Source organism: Cervus elaphus, chromosome 29 (assembly GCF_910594005.1).
Source record: "Cervus elaphus chromosome 29, mCerEla1.1, whole genome shotgun sequence".
NCBI classification, from domain to species: domain Eukaryota; kingdom Metazoa; phylum Chordata; class Mammalia; order Artiodactyla; family Cervidae; genus Cervus; species Cervus elaphus.
The window spans coordinates 22676204-22691857 of NC_057843.1; the positions used below are offsets into that span (position 1 = coordinate 22676204).

Consider the following 15654-nt stretch of genomic DNA (forward strand, 5'->3'; position numbering starts at 1 on the left):
TTTATGCTTTTTAACATGCTATCTAGTTCTGTCATAGCTTTTCTTCCAAGGAGCAAGTGTCTTTTAATTTTGTAGCTGCAGTCAACGTCCACAGTGATTTTGGAGGCCAAGAAAAGAAAATCTGTCACTGTTTCCTCTCTTTCTCCCATCTATTTGCCATAGATGTCATAAGCTTAGGTTTTTAAATGTTGAGTGTTATGCCAGCTTTTTCAGTCTCCTCTTTCACCCTCATCAAGAGACTCTTTAGTTCCTCTTCACTTTCCTCCATTGGATTGGTATCATGGCATTTTATTATTTATTCCTATCAAAGTTGTTAAGAACATCCATAAGTATGTGAACAGCTAAACAGAAAGAAATGTTGATAAAATTGAGATGAATATTCAGCAGACAGGGAATTAAAAATTGGTTTCTGATATGAAACAAAGTTAAAAGTGCTTCAAAATAAATATGAGGAAAATAATCAAAGATTTTCGATGATTTTGGGTTTTGAAAGATTTTTAAGTCTATCTATACTGAGGTATTATTATATATTTTTATATGAATTTCATATGAATATGTAATTTGGTACATTACTATTTATATAAGTAAATATCCTCCATTAAAAGTCATTCTTCAAACTCATTCATAAAGTAAACAAAATTCAACAACTTTTACATTTAATGTACACCTTTCATTTTACGGCATTGTTAACCCTAGGGTGAATACAACAAGTAAGCTTTGAACTTTCTTTTTCTATGTATAAAGATATGCAAGTAGTACAAAGATGGATCCACAGCATAATTGTGTTGTCAAAATTTCATGGTGTGGGTAATTAGGAAAAAAATATCTCAGAAGACTCTGTCAATAGGGGAAGAGGAGGCAATAATGAAAACAACGTTTGCGAAACGCTGTCCTAACCCATTTGAAGAGTGCAAATTGAAAAGCAAAAACAAAAGTAGAAGGCAAGAGGGAACTCTCAGAAAATGGAAACCATGGGCTCCTATTTAAGACACAGGCCTGAAGGAAGGTCTTCAGGGAACCTAGAGAGCAGGTTCACAGAGTCACCCACCTCCCCAGGCCAGCAGCATCCACAAGGTCCCCGATGGCCCCAGCCTGGTCCTTACTCCTGGCCCTGCTGCTGCTCAGCTGCAACGCCATCTGCTCTCTGGGCTGCCACCTGCCTCCCACCCACAGCCTGGCCAACAGGAGGGTCCTGACGCTCCTGCGACAACTGAGGAGGGTCTCCCCTTCCTCCTGCCTGCAGGACAGGAATGACTTCGCATTCCCCCAGGAGGCGCTGGGTGGCAGCCAGTTGCAGAGGGCTCAAGCCATCTCTGTGCTCCACGAGGTGACCCAGCACACCTTCCAGCTCTTCAGCACTCAGGGCTCGGCCGCTGCGTGGGACCAGAGCCTCCTGGACAAGCTCCGCACTGCACTGGATCAGCAGCTCACTGACCTGCAAGCCTGTCTGAGGCAGGAGCAGGGGCTGCAAGGGGCTCCCCTGCTCAAGGGGGACTCCAGCCTGGCTCTGAGGAAATACTTCCACAGAGTCACTCTCTATCTGCAAGAGAAGGGACACAGCCCTTGTGCCTGGGAGGTTGTCAGAGCGGAAGTCATGAGAGCCTTCTCTTCCTCAACAAACTTGCAGGAGAGATTCCGGAGGAAGGACTGACACACACCTGGTTCAACACGGAAATGATCCTCACAGACCAACAAGACATGCCTCCTGCACGGCCACGTCAAGGGCTCACATTTCCGCTGTCATCCTGCCCTGAATCGATTCAATTTGTCAAATGATTTCAAGTATATTAAGCGACATCATGTTCTACTCTACAGGCACTAGTCCATTGCAGATACTCAAGCTGATCCATCTACTTATTTATATACTTGGACATTTATTTATCTAATTTAATATTTATCTATATATAAAGAATTAATTTATTTTGTTCATATAATTATGTATGTATACTTAAGGGAAAAATATATTTTGTATTTAGTCAATTTATGAGTTTTCTTCATTCATTAAACCTTACTATAAAAAACTTCCTTTGTTTTTCTTTAAAAAAGAAACATCAAGACTGAATACACAACTTGATTAAAGAATGCATTTTGCAATTCCTTCACCCATCTTTATGATTTGCACATTACAAGTAAAAATATACTTTCTCTAGCCAGGTGGTGTGTTGCTCTCAGGACCTAGATGTGAAATTAATTAATCCAATCATTTTTGTAACTTTGATTATTTAATGGAAAGTAACCTAAAAACAATAATGAGTTAGTTTATAATAAAATGTTAACTATTTTTAAAATAGTATAATTAGTAGTAGAAATGACTATCAATTAGCTTGACTGATACAATGAAAGGGAGGAAAATGGAATTCCCCCAGTAGAAGGTGGATCAAGCTTTGGGAGCATGTGAAAATAAAAGTCAACTACTTATAGTAGACATTTCAGTGCAAATGTTCAATGGATATTGGCGATGGCAATTTACAAGCAATTCCATAAAGTGTAAGGCGTAACAGAAGAACTGATCAAATAGGACGAGATATAGAATGAGAAAAGCACTGAAAATTGAGTCCCATGACCTCAGTCTTAAAAGGGAGGGAATGCCACAAAGGAAGCAGAGAGGGAATGGCCATATGTTAACAGCACAAGAGAGAATGGTGAGAGGACAGAGATGCAAAGGCTGCAACCACTTAAGACTCAATGCATTCATGAACCTGTAGATGGAAAGTGCTTCTTACTTGGGAAAAGAGATGGCATGGGCCACCTTAACGAGAGCTTGCTTGGTAGACTTAATCAACAGACACCATAGTGGACAAGGTGGAAGGACGGAGAAGAGAAGGTAATAATAATATGTATAGAAAATGGTTTTGAGATATTTGCTGTCTCATTGAGGAGAGGATAGGGTGGGACTTAGAGTGCAAGGTGTTTGTTTTTTCCCCCTGCTCTGCAGTGTTTCATACTTTGCTTATTTCGTGGATTTGATGCATTAACAACTCATATCACTGTTTAAGATCTGATTTACTTTAAATCATGAGATTTAGTAACACACAGTGATGAAGTATCATTCTTTTGATTGTGTTATAGAGTGTTGAATGTCAGGAAGCTGCTCTGTGGTTGAAAGCATTCACTGCACAGAAAGCAGATGGAACTGACCTTACTGAGAGCTGATGGGGTGGAATTAACCACCGGGAACGATACTGGATTGGGTGGCAATTTAATAAGAAACAAAGTCCCAATGTCACCTGTTTCCTCTGGGGATTCTCTTTAGTTCTTTTACTCTCACCATAGTTAGAATAGCATTTGTTTTCCTTTTACCTCAGTGCTTCCAACACAGTGACAGCTTTCCAAGAAAGCTGAATGGAGAAGAAAATCAATGATGTATTGAACATGGAAAATCATGGTACAGGCCCTTTATGTTTCCATTTTTACTTTCTTATTAAGCTACAACCTCAAAATGATACAGAAAGTAATTCAGAAGTAGCAAGACAAGCCCTGCCCAGAAAAGTACTAAATGAAAAAGAATGTATAAAATTACAAAGACTCTGAAATCGGGAAAGCATGAGGGCTGATTACCTAGCATCACAGACCCTACAGCTCCACTGTGAGATGAAAATGAAGATTCAAGAGGTGCAGTAGAAATGTCAGCTAAAGATGCTTATTAACTACTTCTCTTAAGAAGGTCAATAAGTGAAGTCAACAGAAGATTCTGGTGGGACGTCTGATGGAAACTCTAAGAATATTCTTTGTGAATTCGGTGCAGTTATTATGAACTCTGTGCTCATGACAGAATGGTGAACAAGACATACACCTTTCTTCTATGGTGGTTACTTGTCAAACACGTCTAATAAATCTGTTTTCAAGAAGACCAATCCAGAACCATAAGCCAGTGTAGTTGACATGCAAAATCAAGAGGGCAGAAACAAAGGCAGAACTACAAGTAAACACAGCCAAACTCCTCCCAAAATGAATGCTAATGATCACTGTCAAGGCCAATTTACCTCGTTCCCTTTTATCCAGTCCATCAACATCAACTTTTAACAGACATTTACTGTACTAAAAGCTGAAGAACACAGTTGGAGGACACACAGCAAGTATCACAGCTAGTCTCAGATACAGTAGAGGTTTAGGAATTATCAGATCAGGAGTCAATATAACAGTGATTAAAGTGCAAAGGGCTCTAACGTATTCACCTACTTATCCCTGTACTTTACCTCAGTCATACTATATATGGTATTTAGAATAGTTTTGTTCATACAATATCATGTTCAAATGTATAATTTATTCAAATTTAAGAAAATATATTTATGTTTATCATTTTTCAAATTATTTTGTCCTTTAATTTACGAAACTCTTCCCCAGAAGACAGCTTGGAATTGTTACTCTTGTAAAAAGAAATAGCTTAAATTCACAATGCATACTGAAACCTGGATGAAGAATTCTACTCATCACTCACTTCTTTCAGCAGGTTATAACTTAAAACTGCATATTTCTATATCAGATATATGATTTGAAATTGTTTATTTCTATATCAGATATATTTTCAGTTCTGAAAACACAGAGGTGGAAAAACCAAATGTGAAACTTCTTATTTTGGAGGGTTTAGTTTGGAAGAGAAAGGTATAAAAGCAGTAATCATGCTTAATTATTTAAGTTCCCTGTTACAATGAGAGCTAGACAAAAGGGGATTCTCCCACCAGGATCTGGTTGAGGCCTCTCAAGAAGGGGATAAAGACGACTTGTCTGTAAAGTGCCCAAGAAACACCTAAAGACAGGTTTCCCATTTCCCATTGGTAGAAGCTTATGTGGACGTTGTGCTTTAGGATTAGAGTGTAGAATGAGAAGATGACCTAAAGTTCATGAGGACCTTCCACTCTGAAGGTTGAGAAAGTAAAGAAGAGTCTGCAAAGGGCCCAGAGGTGGAGCATCCAGTGCACTTGGGAGCCAACCGGGAGAACAGATCTTCCCAAAGCACCGGAGAAGAAATCAAAGGGTTGAGACTCACACGGGCTGAAAGTTAAAAAATGATTTCTATGTGATATGAGATCCTGCATTGAGTCTAGACTCTGTCAGGGTCATCACAGGAAACCACTGAACTTCCCTGAACCTCAGTCTCCTCAAATATAAAGTAAGTGAAAATGTTCCTAGTGTTTGGAGAGTCAGACAAAGCAGAACATTAAAGAGCACATAGCCAAGTATCATACACTGAGTGAGGGCTAAACAGGTAGTGCATATTTTCTTTTCTTTCATATAAATCTAAATGGGAATAATGAATTCTCCTACCCTCCCTCTTTCACTGACTGCAAAACAATAACAACCTAAATAAAAGTATTGGGGGAAAGTGTTTCATCAATTTTATGTAATTATATACATGATAAAATAATAATATACACATGTGTGAAAACAAAGTAATAAAGCATGCTACATGTATAACATACCATATACCTATCTGCTGATTCTGATACATGGCACCATTCTGCTTCATCTCTGCTCCCCTGGGTCTCATTCTTACACTCAACTATCACAATCATTCACTCCTCCCAGTGTAGAAACCCCCAGCATGCTCTCCTCATTCACTCTGCATGAAGGTGTCCTCTCCATTCGGACAGCTGTGTCCTTCTCCATTACACTTTCTGGTTGTCAATTTACCCGTAAGACGGCAAAGCCACCAACCAAAAAGCAGGACCTGAGTTAATGTTCTAGGTCTGTCAGACACTCTCCTATGATTTTACCCACTCTGCCTGAAAAGCACTGCAGGTCCAGACTGTCCAGCCTCCCAAAGAAACACAGTAAATAGAGGGAAATGCACCACAGTGAACAATGGTGGAGACTCCAGGGGCTCCTCTGAGCGTCTACCTGGGCTCTTCCACATGCTGATTACACTAGGAGGAGCTCACCTGGTTCAAGAATCTCACTTACTCAAAAAGCCCAAAGGGCAGGAAACATGGAGCTGAAAGTCAGCAGCAGCTTGAGAACTTGGAAGGAGAACACAGACATTTAAAATGTTTGTGGAGCAGTGGCAGGTCCTCAGGATATGGAACAACACAGATGGGCTACACTGAGGCAAGTCCTTCTCCACAACATTCCTTTTCAGAGACTGAGAAGACCGAAGTGGATGTTGAAAGTACAGAGACAGAGCACGAATGACTGGCCACTAGCTGGGTCCCCAGCATGGGTGACGTTCACACCACAGCAGCCTGCAGAGTCCTGGAAGGCATGAGGGTCACTCCCGTCACAGCTGCAGACTTGTTTCTTCCTTAGGACCCAGCAAGTTATCACAGAGCAGGGCAGGATGTGCCTGGGGACAATGCAATCCAAGGAAGTTCTTAAATTCCATCATGGTGTCTTTGCCTTTTTGAGAGACAAACAAGATCAAACAAGCTTTCGTAGAAGGGATGCAGGCAGGGCTTTAATCTTTAGCAACAGTGGGACAGAGCTTTCCCTGCAGGACATATGACAGTAACGTGCACACTGGAAGATCACGTTTTCTAAAAGTAACAATGATTTTTGTGGAAATTCATGTATTTATTGTGGGCAATTGATAAAGAGGACATTGATGGATTGAGCTTCTCTCTTCTTTCCAGTTGGTACATATAGCACTGAGTAGATACTTTTAAAGATAGAGGACATTTAAAGTACATTTTAGGTTTGGAACCCTTCCAGAGGATTAGGGCCCTAATACAAGCAAAAACCATTCCTATATTACTGCTAAAAATATCATTTTATTAACAAATGATTTCTTAAGTATTATTTTTATTTCAATCCTACAGTATTATTTTTGATTTTCAAAAGATTGAGGCTAGAAATTTAAATAAACACAACCATGTAAGATCATAAGGCTGACTCTGGAGTTCATTTCAGACCCTCCTTGCTAAGGAGCCCATCAAAACCGGTGCTGCTGCGCTCACTTCGGCTGCACATACACTAAACCTGTGCTACTACTGTCCAGGAAGCATGCACGCTCTTCCATCTCGGTCACACATAAGGCCTCTTCAGTGCCCACATCATCACTAGTAGCTGGAAAAATAAAGAGCAGAGGGTCTTCACTGGACTCAGTGGACAACAGGATGAGCCGTCTGGACTGGAGGTGGGAAATGAAAGAGAATGTGAGTGAGAGTAACAGGCTGACCTGAGGAGGTCTCCTGGAAGAGGTCCTTGTCAACTGAAAAATATCCAACAGGGTGAGAGCCAGGAGTTCAGTTTTGGGGGAAGACTTACTGAGGACTACAGGCTGGAAGACAGCCTCTCCTCAGCTCTGAGTAACTGCTCAAGGACTTAGCGGGAGGTCAGTGTATATGTGTTTGTGGTAAAGGGGTTATATGGCATCGAGCTCACATCTTGGTAGAACGTGGCTGAGAGTCAGGAGGAACAGATGTCTCTATAAATGATTTCCAAGCTTTTCTAAGAATGAGAAGTTGCAAAAATTGGGTTCAAACATTTTCTCTGGGAATTATCTAATTCTCTGCTGGCCTGTTGTGTCAATTTTCCCAGCCTCGTTCCTGATCTCCCCCCTGAACACCTATCAGGGTGTGTTGGAGGTCAGGGACTGCAGTGGGTATAGCGATTTCATTCGTGTAGAACAAGATGGAAAATGACATTTTAGTTGTCATCCTGAAGGAGAAACATCAGAGCTAAAATGGGTAGAAATTAAACTCACTGGAAAAGTCAAGAGTTAAAACTACAAAGATTTCAGGAGTCAGCTCCTGTAGGTTTAATAACATTATTTTACTAAATTTCATTGATGAAATAACTCATACAATCTTAAGAGTTCTTGCTGTGTGGCTTGTGAGATCTCAGTTCCCCAATTAGGGATTGAACCTGGCCTGCAGCAGTGAAAATATAGGATCCTGATGACTAGACCTCTAGGAAACTCTAGGAAACTCTAGGAAATGCTTTCTTTTTCTTCTTCATTTGGCGGACATATCTATTCTGTTCTAACTACACAATAGTGATATTGTGTTTTTGATTAGAACTTAGTTCTGTTCACTCAGACCACACCCGAATCATCCCACAAAACCATAGACAGTACTCTTTGGCATTTGTAGTGGAATAGGGTCCTCTGTCATCTCACTCTCCTGGATCTACTTATTTCGTTCATTCCTAAATATCTTCAATTGAACTCTTGACTTTTTTAATGGGTTCTTTAAGAAAAATCATTGTAGAGCCACTAAGGTGTTCCCTTATATCTTTGGTACATTAGGAATAGTTCAGTTGTCAAGATTTATGTTGCTCTCTAGTTGCATGACTGACTATAACCTAATAGTGTTAATGAGAGGACTGAGTTAAAATTTGAAAGAACTTAGAAAAGTGGCTAGTCCATTAGTAGCAAGCAATAAAATTCAGTTATTATTTTTTAATATCACAATCACTATTATTTAGAATAAGATCAGAATCTTTTAAATCATCTAATTCCTTTCCTTTTAATTCTAGCTTTCCCAAACACCTTCTCAGTGCCCAGGTGTATTTACCACCTACACAAATGCTCAGCAAAGCTAGATTCCACGATCTTGCCAGAGAGGGTTATTGTTCTAACAACTGGGTTCTGCTTGTTAGTCTCTTGTGAGCTGGTGGGTGTGTCTTATTCCTTCTTTCCTTATTACTGATCACATGTGGATTATATGAAAGAAACATCAAATGACTATTATACAAAGCTGAAAGCAGTCAATAGAGTCAGGGCTTGGCTTTTATTGAACTTCTGTCAGAAGCAGCTGTGTCCCAGCTTTTCTTTCTTTTTTTTTTAATTAATTAATTTATTTTACTTTACAATATTGTATTGGTTTTGCCATACATTGACTTGAATCCTCCATGGGTGTACATGTGTTCCCCATCCTGAACCCCCCTCCCATCTCCCTCCCCATCCCATCCCTCTGGGTCATCCCAGTGCACCAGCCCTGAGCACCCTGTCTCATGCATTGAACCTGGACTGGCGATTCCTCTCACATATGATAATTTACATGTTTCAATGCCATTCTCCCATATCATCCCGCCCTCGCCCTCTCCCACGGAGTACAAAAGACTGTCCAATACATCTGTGTCTCTTTTTCTGTCTTGCATACAGGGTTATCGTTACCATCTTTCTAAATTCCATATATATGTGTTAGTATACTGTATTGGTGTTTTTCTTTCTGGCTTACTTCACTCTGTAAAATAGGCTCCAGTTTCATCCACCTCATTAGAACTGATTCAAATGTATTCTTTTTAATGGCTGAGTAATATTCCATTGTGTATACGCACCACAGCTTTCTTATCCATTCATCTGCTGATGGACATCTAGGTTGCTTCCATGTCCTGGCTATTATAAACAGTGCCGCAATGAACATTGGGGTGCACGTGTCTCTTTCAATTCTGGTTTCCTCAGTGTGCATGGCCAGCAGTGGGATTGCTGGGTCATATAGCAGTTCTATTTCCAGTTTTTTAAGGAATCTCCACACTGTTCGCCATAGTGGCTGTACTAGCTTGCATTCCCACCAACAGTGAAAGAGAGTTCCCTTTTCTCCACACCCTCTCCAGCATTCATTGCTTACAGACTTTTGGATAGCAGCCATTCTGACTGGCGTGAAGTGGTACCTCACTGTGGTTTTGATTTGCATTTCTCTGATCCTTGTTCATACTGGCCTCACCCTTCCCCTCTGCCACAGCCCCGTCCCCAGCTGTGCTGCACTGAAGTTTGCTAACTCAGGATACGTCACTGTGTCAGGGGAAAACCACTTCCCTTCTTCCACATTCATTACGTTGAAGACTTACATTTGCTTTCTTTTTGTCCACAAAACACATCTCCAATTGTACTTTCTAGGAAACTTGCAAAGAGAAACAAAATCTAAAGTCTTGAAAGTGATAGAGATGCAGCCCCTATGGCTTTCTTTACTTTTCTTTATCTCATCATGAATTAGAACTAGATCAGGAGCACTGAGACAAGTCTTGTCCAGTCAGCCACTAAGTGAATATAGGGTATTAAAAACTGAATGAAATATTACACTCAAGTAAAGGAAAAAAGGGTATTTCTCCTGACCTACTAGGCTGGTCCTCACTGCCCTGAATTCTCAGAGGAGCAGAGATACCCATGGAATTCAGCTGGCTTAAGCAACAGTTAGAACTGGACATGGAACAACAGACTGGTTCCAAATCGGGAAAGGAGTACGTCAAAGCTGTATATTGTCACTCTGCTTATTTAACTTATATATAGAGTACATCATGAGAAATGCTGGGTTGGATGAAGCATAAGCTGGAATCAAGATTGCCAGGAGAAATGTCAATAACCTCAGACATACAAGTGACACCACCCTTATGGCAGAAAGTGAAGAAGAACTAAAGAGCCTCTTGATGAAAGTGAAAGAGGAGAGTGAAAAAGTTGGCTCAAAGCTCAACATTCAGAAAACTAAGATCATGGCATCCGGTCCCACCACTTCATGGCAATAGATGGGGAAACAATGGAAACAGAGGCAGACTTTATTTTGGGGCTCCAAAATCACTGCAGATGGTGAGTGCAGCCATGAAATTAAAAGACACTTGCTCCTTGAAAGAAAAGTTATGACCAACCTAGATAGCATATTAAAAAACAGAGACATTACTTTACCAACAAAGATCCATCTAGTCAAACAAAGCTATGGTTTTTCCAGTAGTCATGTATGGATGTGAGAGTTGGACTATAAAGAAAGTTGAGTGCTGGGAGCCATTATGGGAGATCCTGCCCATGACGAGGTCATGAAGAAAATACCGGACAGGCAAGGCCATCCAGGACCCCATTCATGATGACGTCATGAGGAAAAATCCTGACAGGCAAGGCCGTCTAGGATAAGGGACCCTCCAGGTTGGCCTCGGCCTCTACCCCACCCTGTATCCTCCCTCCTTTTCTGCTGTTGTCCTTGTTTGCCTTGCTGCGGATTCTTGTGTTGCCTGCCGAGAGCTCTCCTGCTCCTCTTTCATTGAATAAAGACCAACTTAAAACCCTAATTAATAAATCTCCTAGATGCTGGTACCCTATGAAGGGGCTAGGGATGAAAGAAATGCTTCAGTTTAAACTCTTTTGCTGGCATTCTGGCTTGTTTGATAAATGTGTGCTCTCATTGCAAAAAATGCTCATGATTGTTCTAAATATCCTAAGCACAGTACGCTAACAAAAGAAACTATTAAGCATAGGCCCCTTCTCAGGGTGAGAAAAGCTCCACAAATATAATAGCCACAAATGTGCCTCATAGAAAATACTTTAGATAGAGATTAGAGTTAACTTTTAGACTAAGAGCCTGTTTTGTGCTATATCTGCTGTTTTTGCAGTCCTTCGCATTTCTGTTCTGTAAAAATGTAATCCTATCTAGTTCCCATAGAGATGATGCCTATTAGAAAGAAAATAGATTAATTATGAGAAAAACAGGGTCGGCTACTGAAGTTGCTTAAGTCACACCAGGTGCAAGCCATAAAATGTTAGCAGGCCTGAAGGCCAAATGATAGGGAAGACTCTTGTGAACGAAAAGTATGTGGGTGACATCCTGTTTCTGTTGAAGGTCAAGTTGCTGTTTTAAGATGACCTGTGTGTAAGCAATATGCACTTCCCCCAAAAAGATGCTGTTAAGGGTATAAAGGGGCCGTGCAAAAGTAAACTTCAGACTTAGCCCCCAAGCTTTGTCTCACTGTCTCTCTCTCATTCACCAACACCGTTCATCCTGAGGGTTCCCCTGGATCCTGCTGGGGCTGGACTCTGGCAGTTGAGCACCAAAGAATTGATGCTCTTGAACTGTGGTGCTGGAGAAGACTCTTGAGAGTCCCTTGGGTTGCAAGGAGATCCAACCAGTCCATCCTAAAGGAAATCAGTCCTGAATATTCATTGGAAGGACTGATGCTGAAGCTGAAACTTCAATATTTTGGCCACCTGATGTGAAGAACTGACTCGTTGGAAGAGACCCTGATGCTGGGAAAGATTGAAGGCAGGGGGAGAGGGGGATGACAGAGGATGAGATGGTTGGATGACATCACCAACTCAATGGACATGAGTTTGAGTAAGTTCTGGGAGTTGGTGATGGGCAGGGAATCCTGGCATGCTGCAGTCCATGGGGTTGCAAAGAGTCAGGCACAACTGAGCAACTGAACTGAACTGAATGACCAAATGAAGCTCAACCCTTGGTTCTGTGAAATAGCTTCTAAACAGAAACAACATCATCATTAAATCTCCTACCTCAAGCTCAGAAAATTTCAGTAAAACAAGTGCTCAAAAGTAAAAGGGTTGAATAATTAAATCTATACTTGGTCAAATAAAAATTATTTTTCTACTATGGCTAGGGCTTGCCTGGTAGCTCAGATGGTCAAGACTTGTTCTGTGATGCAGGACACCCGGCTTCAATACCTGGGTCCTTTTAAGTTTTGTTAAGGTTAAGGGAGTGCCGTTGGATTAATTCCTCCACTTACTTGCACAAATACACATTTGCTCTTAGTGTCTGAGGGCTGCTGACACTATGGACACCTGAGGACATGGATCAGGAGAAGAGGAAGTCACCACAGAGTAACAGGGTCCTTCACACAAACGCTTCAGGGGACAGGGAAGGAGTTCTGGAAGATAAAGTTTTTTCCCAACAAGTAAACAGGCCCTCCATAGAAAGGAGATTTTCAAGTCCTCAGGATTCTGAGGAGTGACCCTGCTCTCAGGGAGGGTATCCAGCAGGTTTGGAAGTAGACCCTGTCATTCTAGAGGACAGGGTGAGGCTACACATCATCTCTCCCTTATGAGGTGCTGCTGGGAAAATACAATTGTCCTGCATTTAGAGTCTCCTCACCCATGTTCCCAGAGAAGAATCAGGATTCTGGTGGAATTATTGGCTCAGTCTGTGGACAACAGGTCTCCAGTAAGAAAACAGTGGAAAGAAACGGTGATGTCTGTAACAGTCCTGACCTCATGGTCCCCTGAAGCACAAACACAGGGACCTGAAGGAAATTGTTCTAGAAGGAACAGAAACATGGAAGAAGAGCTTGGACTTGTAATAATCAGCCTCTTCTGTAAATCAAACGCTGAAGAACACCCATCATTTGTTTTAAAGAGCTTAATTGCCAGAATGATCTGGTAAATTCCTAATAAATACAGAAAGCATAGAGCTGAGAGAGACTGGATTCCCATGTAAAGTAAGAGGGGAAAATGGAGCCTAAGATGAGGGCTACTGATGTGTTCCTGGACAAGAGGAGAGCAACATTTATGCATGAGAGACGGGAAGAAATAATGTGTGTAATTACAAAAGTACATTACTCCTGACTTAAGACAAAGAACTTACTCATTTATTGATAAATATCCATTTGGCTGGGAACATTTGAAGTTATTGGGAAATAGATAAAATTAATAGTTTAGATTGTTTTCTTTGATCATATTGTGAATACATACATGAAAATCAAAAAAGGGAAGTAAAAGTGTATAGAAACAATTAGAAAATGAAAACTACCGTGTTCCCTATTTAATGGCCTTGCTTAGAAAGCATGGCATCAGAGAACCTACCTCAAGGTTCCACCAGACACCATCTCAGCCAGGCCAGCAGCAGCCACATCTTCCCCATGGCCTTCGTGCTCTGTCTACTGATGGCCCTGGTGCTGGTCAGCTATGGCCCAGGAGGATCCCTGGGCTGTGACCTGTCTCAGAACCACGTGCTGGTTGGCAGGAAGAACCTCAGGCTCCTGGGCCAAATGAGGAGACTCTCCCCTCGCTTCTGTCTGCAGGACAGAATGGACTTCGCTTTCCCCCAGGAGATGGTGGAGGGCGGCCAGCTGCAGGAGGCCCAAGCCATCTCTGTGCTCCACGAGATGCTCCAGCAGAGCTTCAACCTCTTCCACACAGAGCGCTCCTCTGCTGCCTGGGACACCACCCTCCTGGAGCAGCTCCGCACGGGACTCCATCAGCAGCTGGACGACCTGGACGCCTGCCTGGGGCAGGTGATGGGAGAGGAAGACTCTGTCCTGGGAAGGACGGGCCCCATGCTGGCCATGAAGAGGTACTTCCAGGGCATCCATGTCTACCTGCAAGAGAAGGAATACAGCGACTGTGCCTGGGAAATCGTCAGACTGGAAATCATGAGAGCCTTGTCTTCATCAACCAGCTTACAAGAAAGGTTAAGAATAATGGATGGATACCTGATCTCACCTTGACATGACTCTCACTGACTAAGATGTCAATTCACCCTTGTACACTCAGGTGTTGTCATTTCAGAAGACTCTGGTTTCTGCTTTAGCCACCAAATTTTCTGAATTAACTCAGCCAATACATGTCAGTAGTAATAAGCAAGTAGATATAAAAGTACCCAGCTGTAGGGGTATCAGTCCATACCTGATGACTGCCTTGATATTATTTATTTATTCTTTATTTATTTAGTTAATGTAATATTTTATCTCATCATATTTACTTTTTCATATAAAAGATGTGTATGTTTACATTGTATTAAAATTTAGAAAATATATATTCCCCTATTTTATTAAAATTGTAACTTGTTTTATTTATTAAATACTTATCAAGGTAAACTTCTTGAGTTGTTTTTTTTTTTTTTTGAAAACCTAAATCCTTATTTTGTCTATATATATCCATGGCAAAATAGTATTTGTTCATTTTATACTGTGGAACAGTTCTATCACTTTCTAGCAAATGTCTGTCAAAAGGTGGCATTCTAGGAATTTTCTGTGGGTGTAGTTGTTAGGGCTCTGAGTTTTCCCTCCAGGGAGACTTGGTTGGGGAACTAAGATCCTAGAAGCTGTGGAGTGTGCCAAAAAGGAAAAAAGTGGAAAGGAGAATATGAAATTGTAGAAAATTGTTAATCTTGATAGGCATTAGTTATAGGCATAACTAATCTATACCCACTCATTACAGAATGGTTGATATAAATGTCTGAGGGAAGCAGTCCCCTCCTGCTGGAAAGCTGACGACATGCGGTGTTGATGGCCGCTCCTGTCTCCTGTTACTCTGTCTCCCACCTTCTCCTCAGCCCTGCCTCCTCAGGACTGAGCAGGTCACCCCCTCACACAGCGCCTTCACTGCCTCCATCTCAGGAGCTCCGTTCTGTGCTGATTTCTTCTAGCTGCATGGTGTAGTCAGAGTGGAAGCCACAGGAAGAGAGCCCAAGGGAAAGGAGTTCTAGAAATTCCAAAATCTCTGAATCCAAACTCCGCTATTTATCAACAGTGTGACCCTGAAAAATGTCACTAACACTACAGGTCAGTTTCCTCATCTTTAACATGGGGACAATAAGAGTGGTTTTCATATAATTACTGTTTGGATTCAATGAGTCCATATCACACAAGAGGCATCAAGCGCTCCTGGCAGAAATCCTCAGGACTGTGAGGATCACAGAGTGCCTGCCCTCAGGGAGGAGACAGGACAGCTGGCCTGAGACAGTGACTGGAAGGCGACACTGGAAAGGTGCTGGGCCCCCGGCAAAGGTATTTTCTTTTCACCTTGGTGCTAGTTCCAAAGTGCTTTCAGTGTGAGAACTTTCCATTGCTGTATGCTGAAGAGCATTCCAATTTCTGGGTTTCATATCTCTAAAAGCATTCTATGAGTTTGAAGGAAACTCTTTGAGAAAGCAGGATTGGTAGAAAATGCTTTGATCTAATATAAACAGGAATAATAGGGAAAGATAGATCTCATGTCCTTGCAGATAATCAAACATGCAGAGGCAGGAAGCAAAGAGCAGGGGCTGTGAAGTGTATGGTTCTGTT

General features: G+C 41.6%; 2 protein-coding genes across 2 annotated transcripts; both read left to right on the plus strand.

The window, feature by feature from the left end:
• Window positions 1-1081: 1081 nt before the first annotated feature.
• LOC122686251 (interferon alpha-1-like) lies at window positions 1082-1651 on the plus strand. The gene has a single exon (XM_043891426.1). The coding sequence runs from the start codon at window positions 1082-1084 to the stop codon at window positions 1649-1651; it is 570 nt and encodes a 189-aa protein (XP_043747361.1).
• Window positions 1652-13272: 11621 nt separating this feature from the next.
• LOC122686249 (interferon omega-1-like) lies at window positions 13273-14094 on the plus strand. The gene has a single exon (XM_043891424.1). It carries the CDS (start codon window positions 13432-13434, stop codon window positions 14092-14094), a length of 663 nt encoding a protein of 220 aa, XP_043747359.1. The 5' UTR covers window positions 13273-13431.
• Window positions 14095-15654: the final 1560 nt, after the last annotated feature.

Excerpts from the sequence above, each read along its gene's own strand:
- LOC122686251 (XM_043891426.1), top strand. The coding sequence starts at position 1,082 with ATGGCCCCAGCCTGGTCCTTACTCCTGGCCCTGCTGCTGCTCAGCTGC.
- LOC122686249 (XM_043891424.1), top strand. The coding sequence starts at position 13,432 with ATGGCATCAGAGAACCTACCTCAAGGTTCCACCAGACACCATCTCAGC.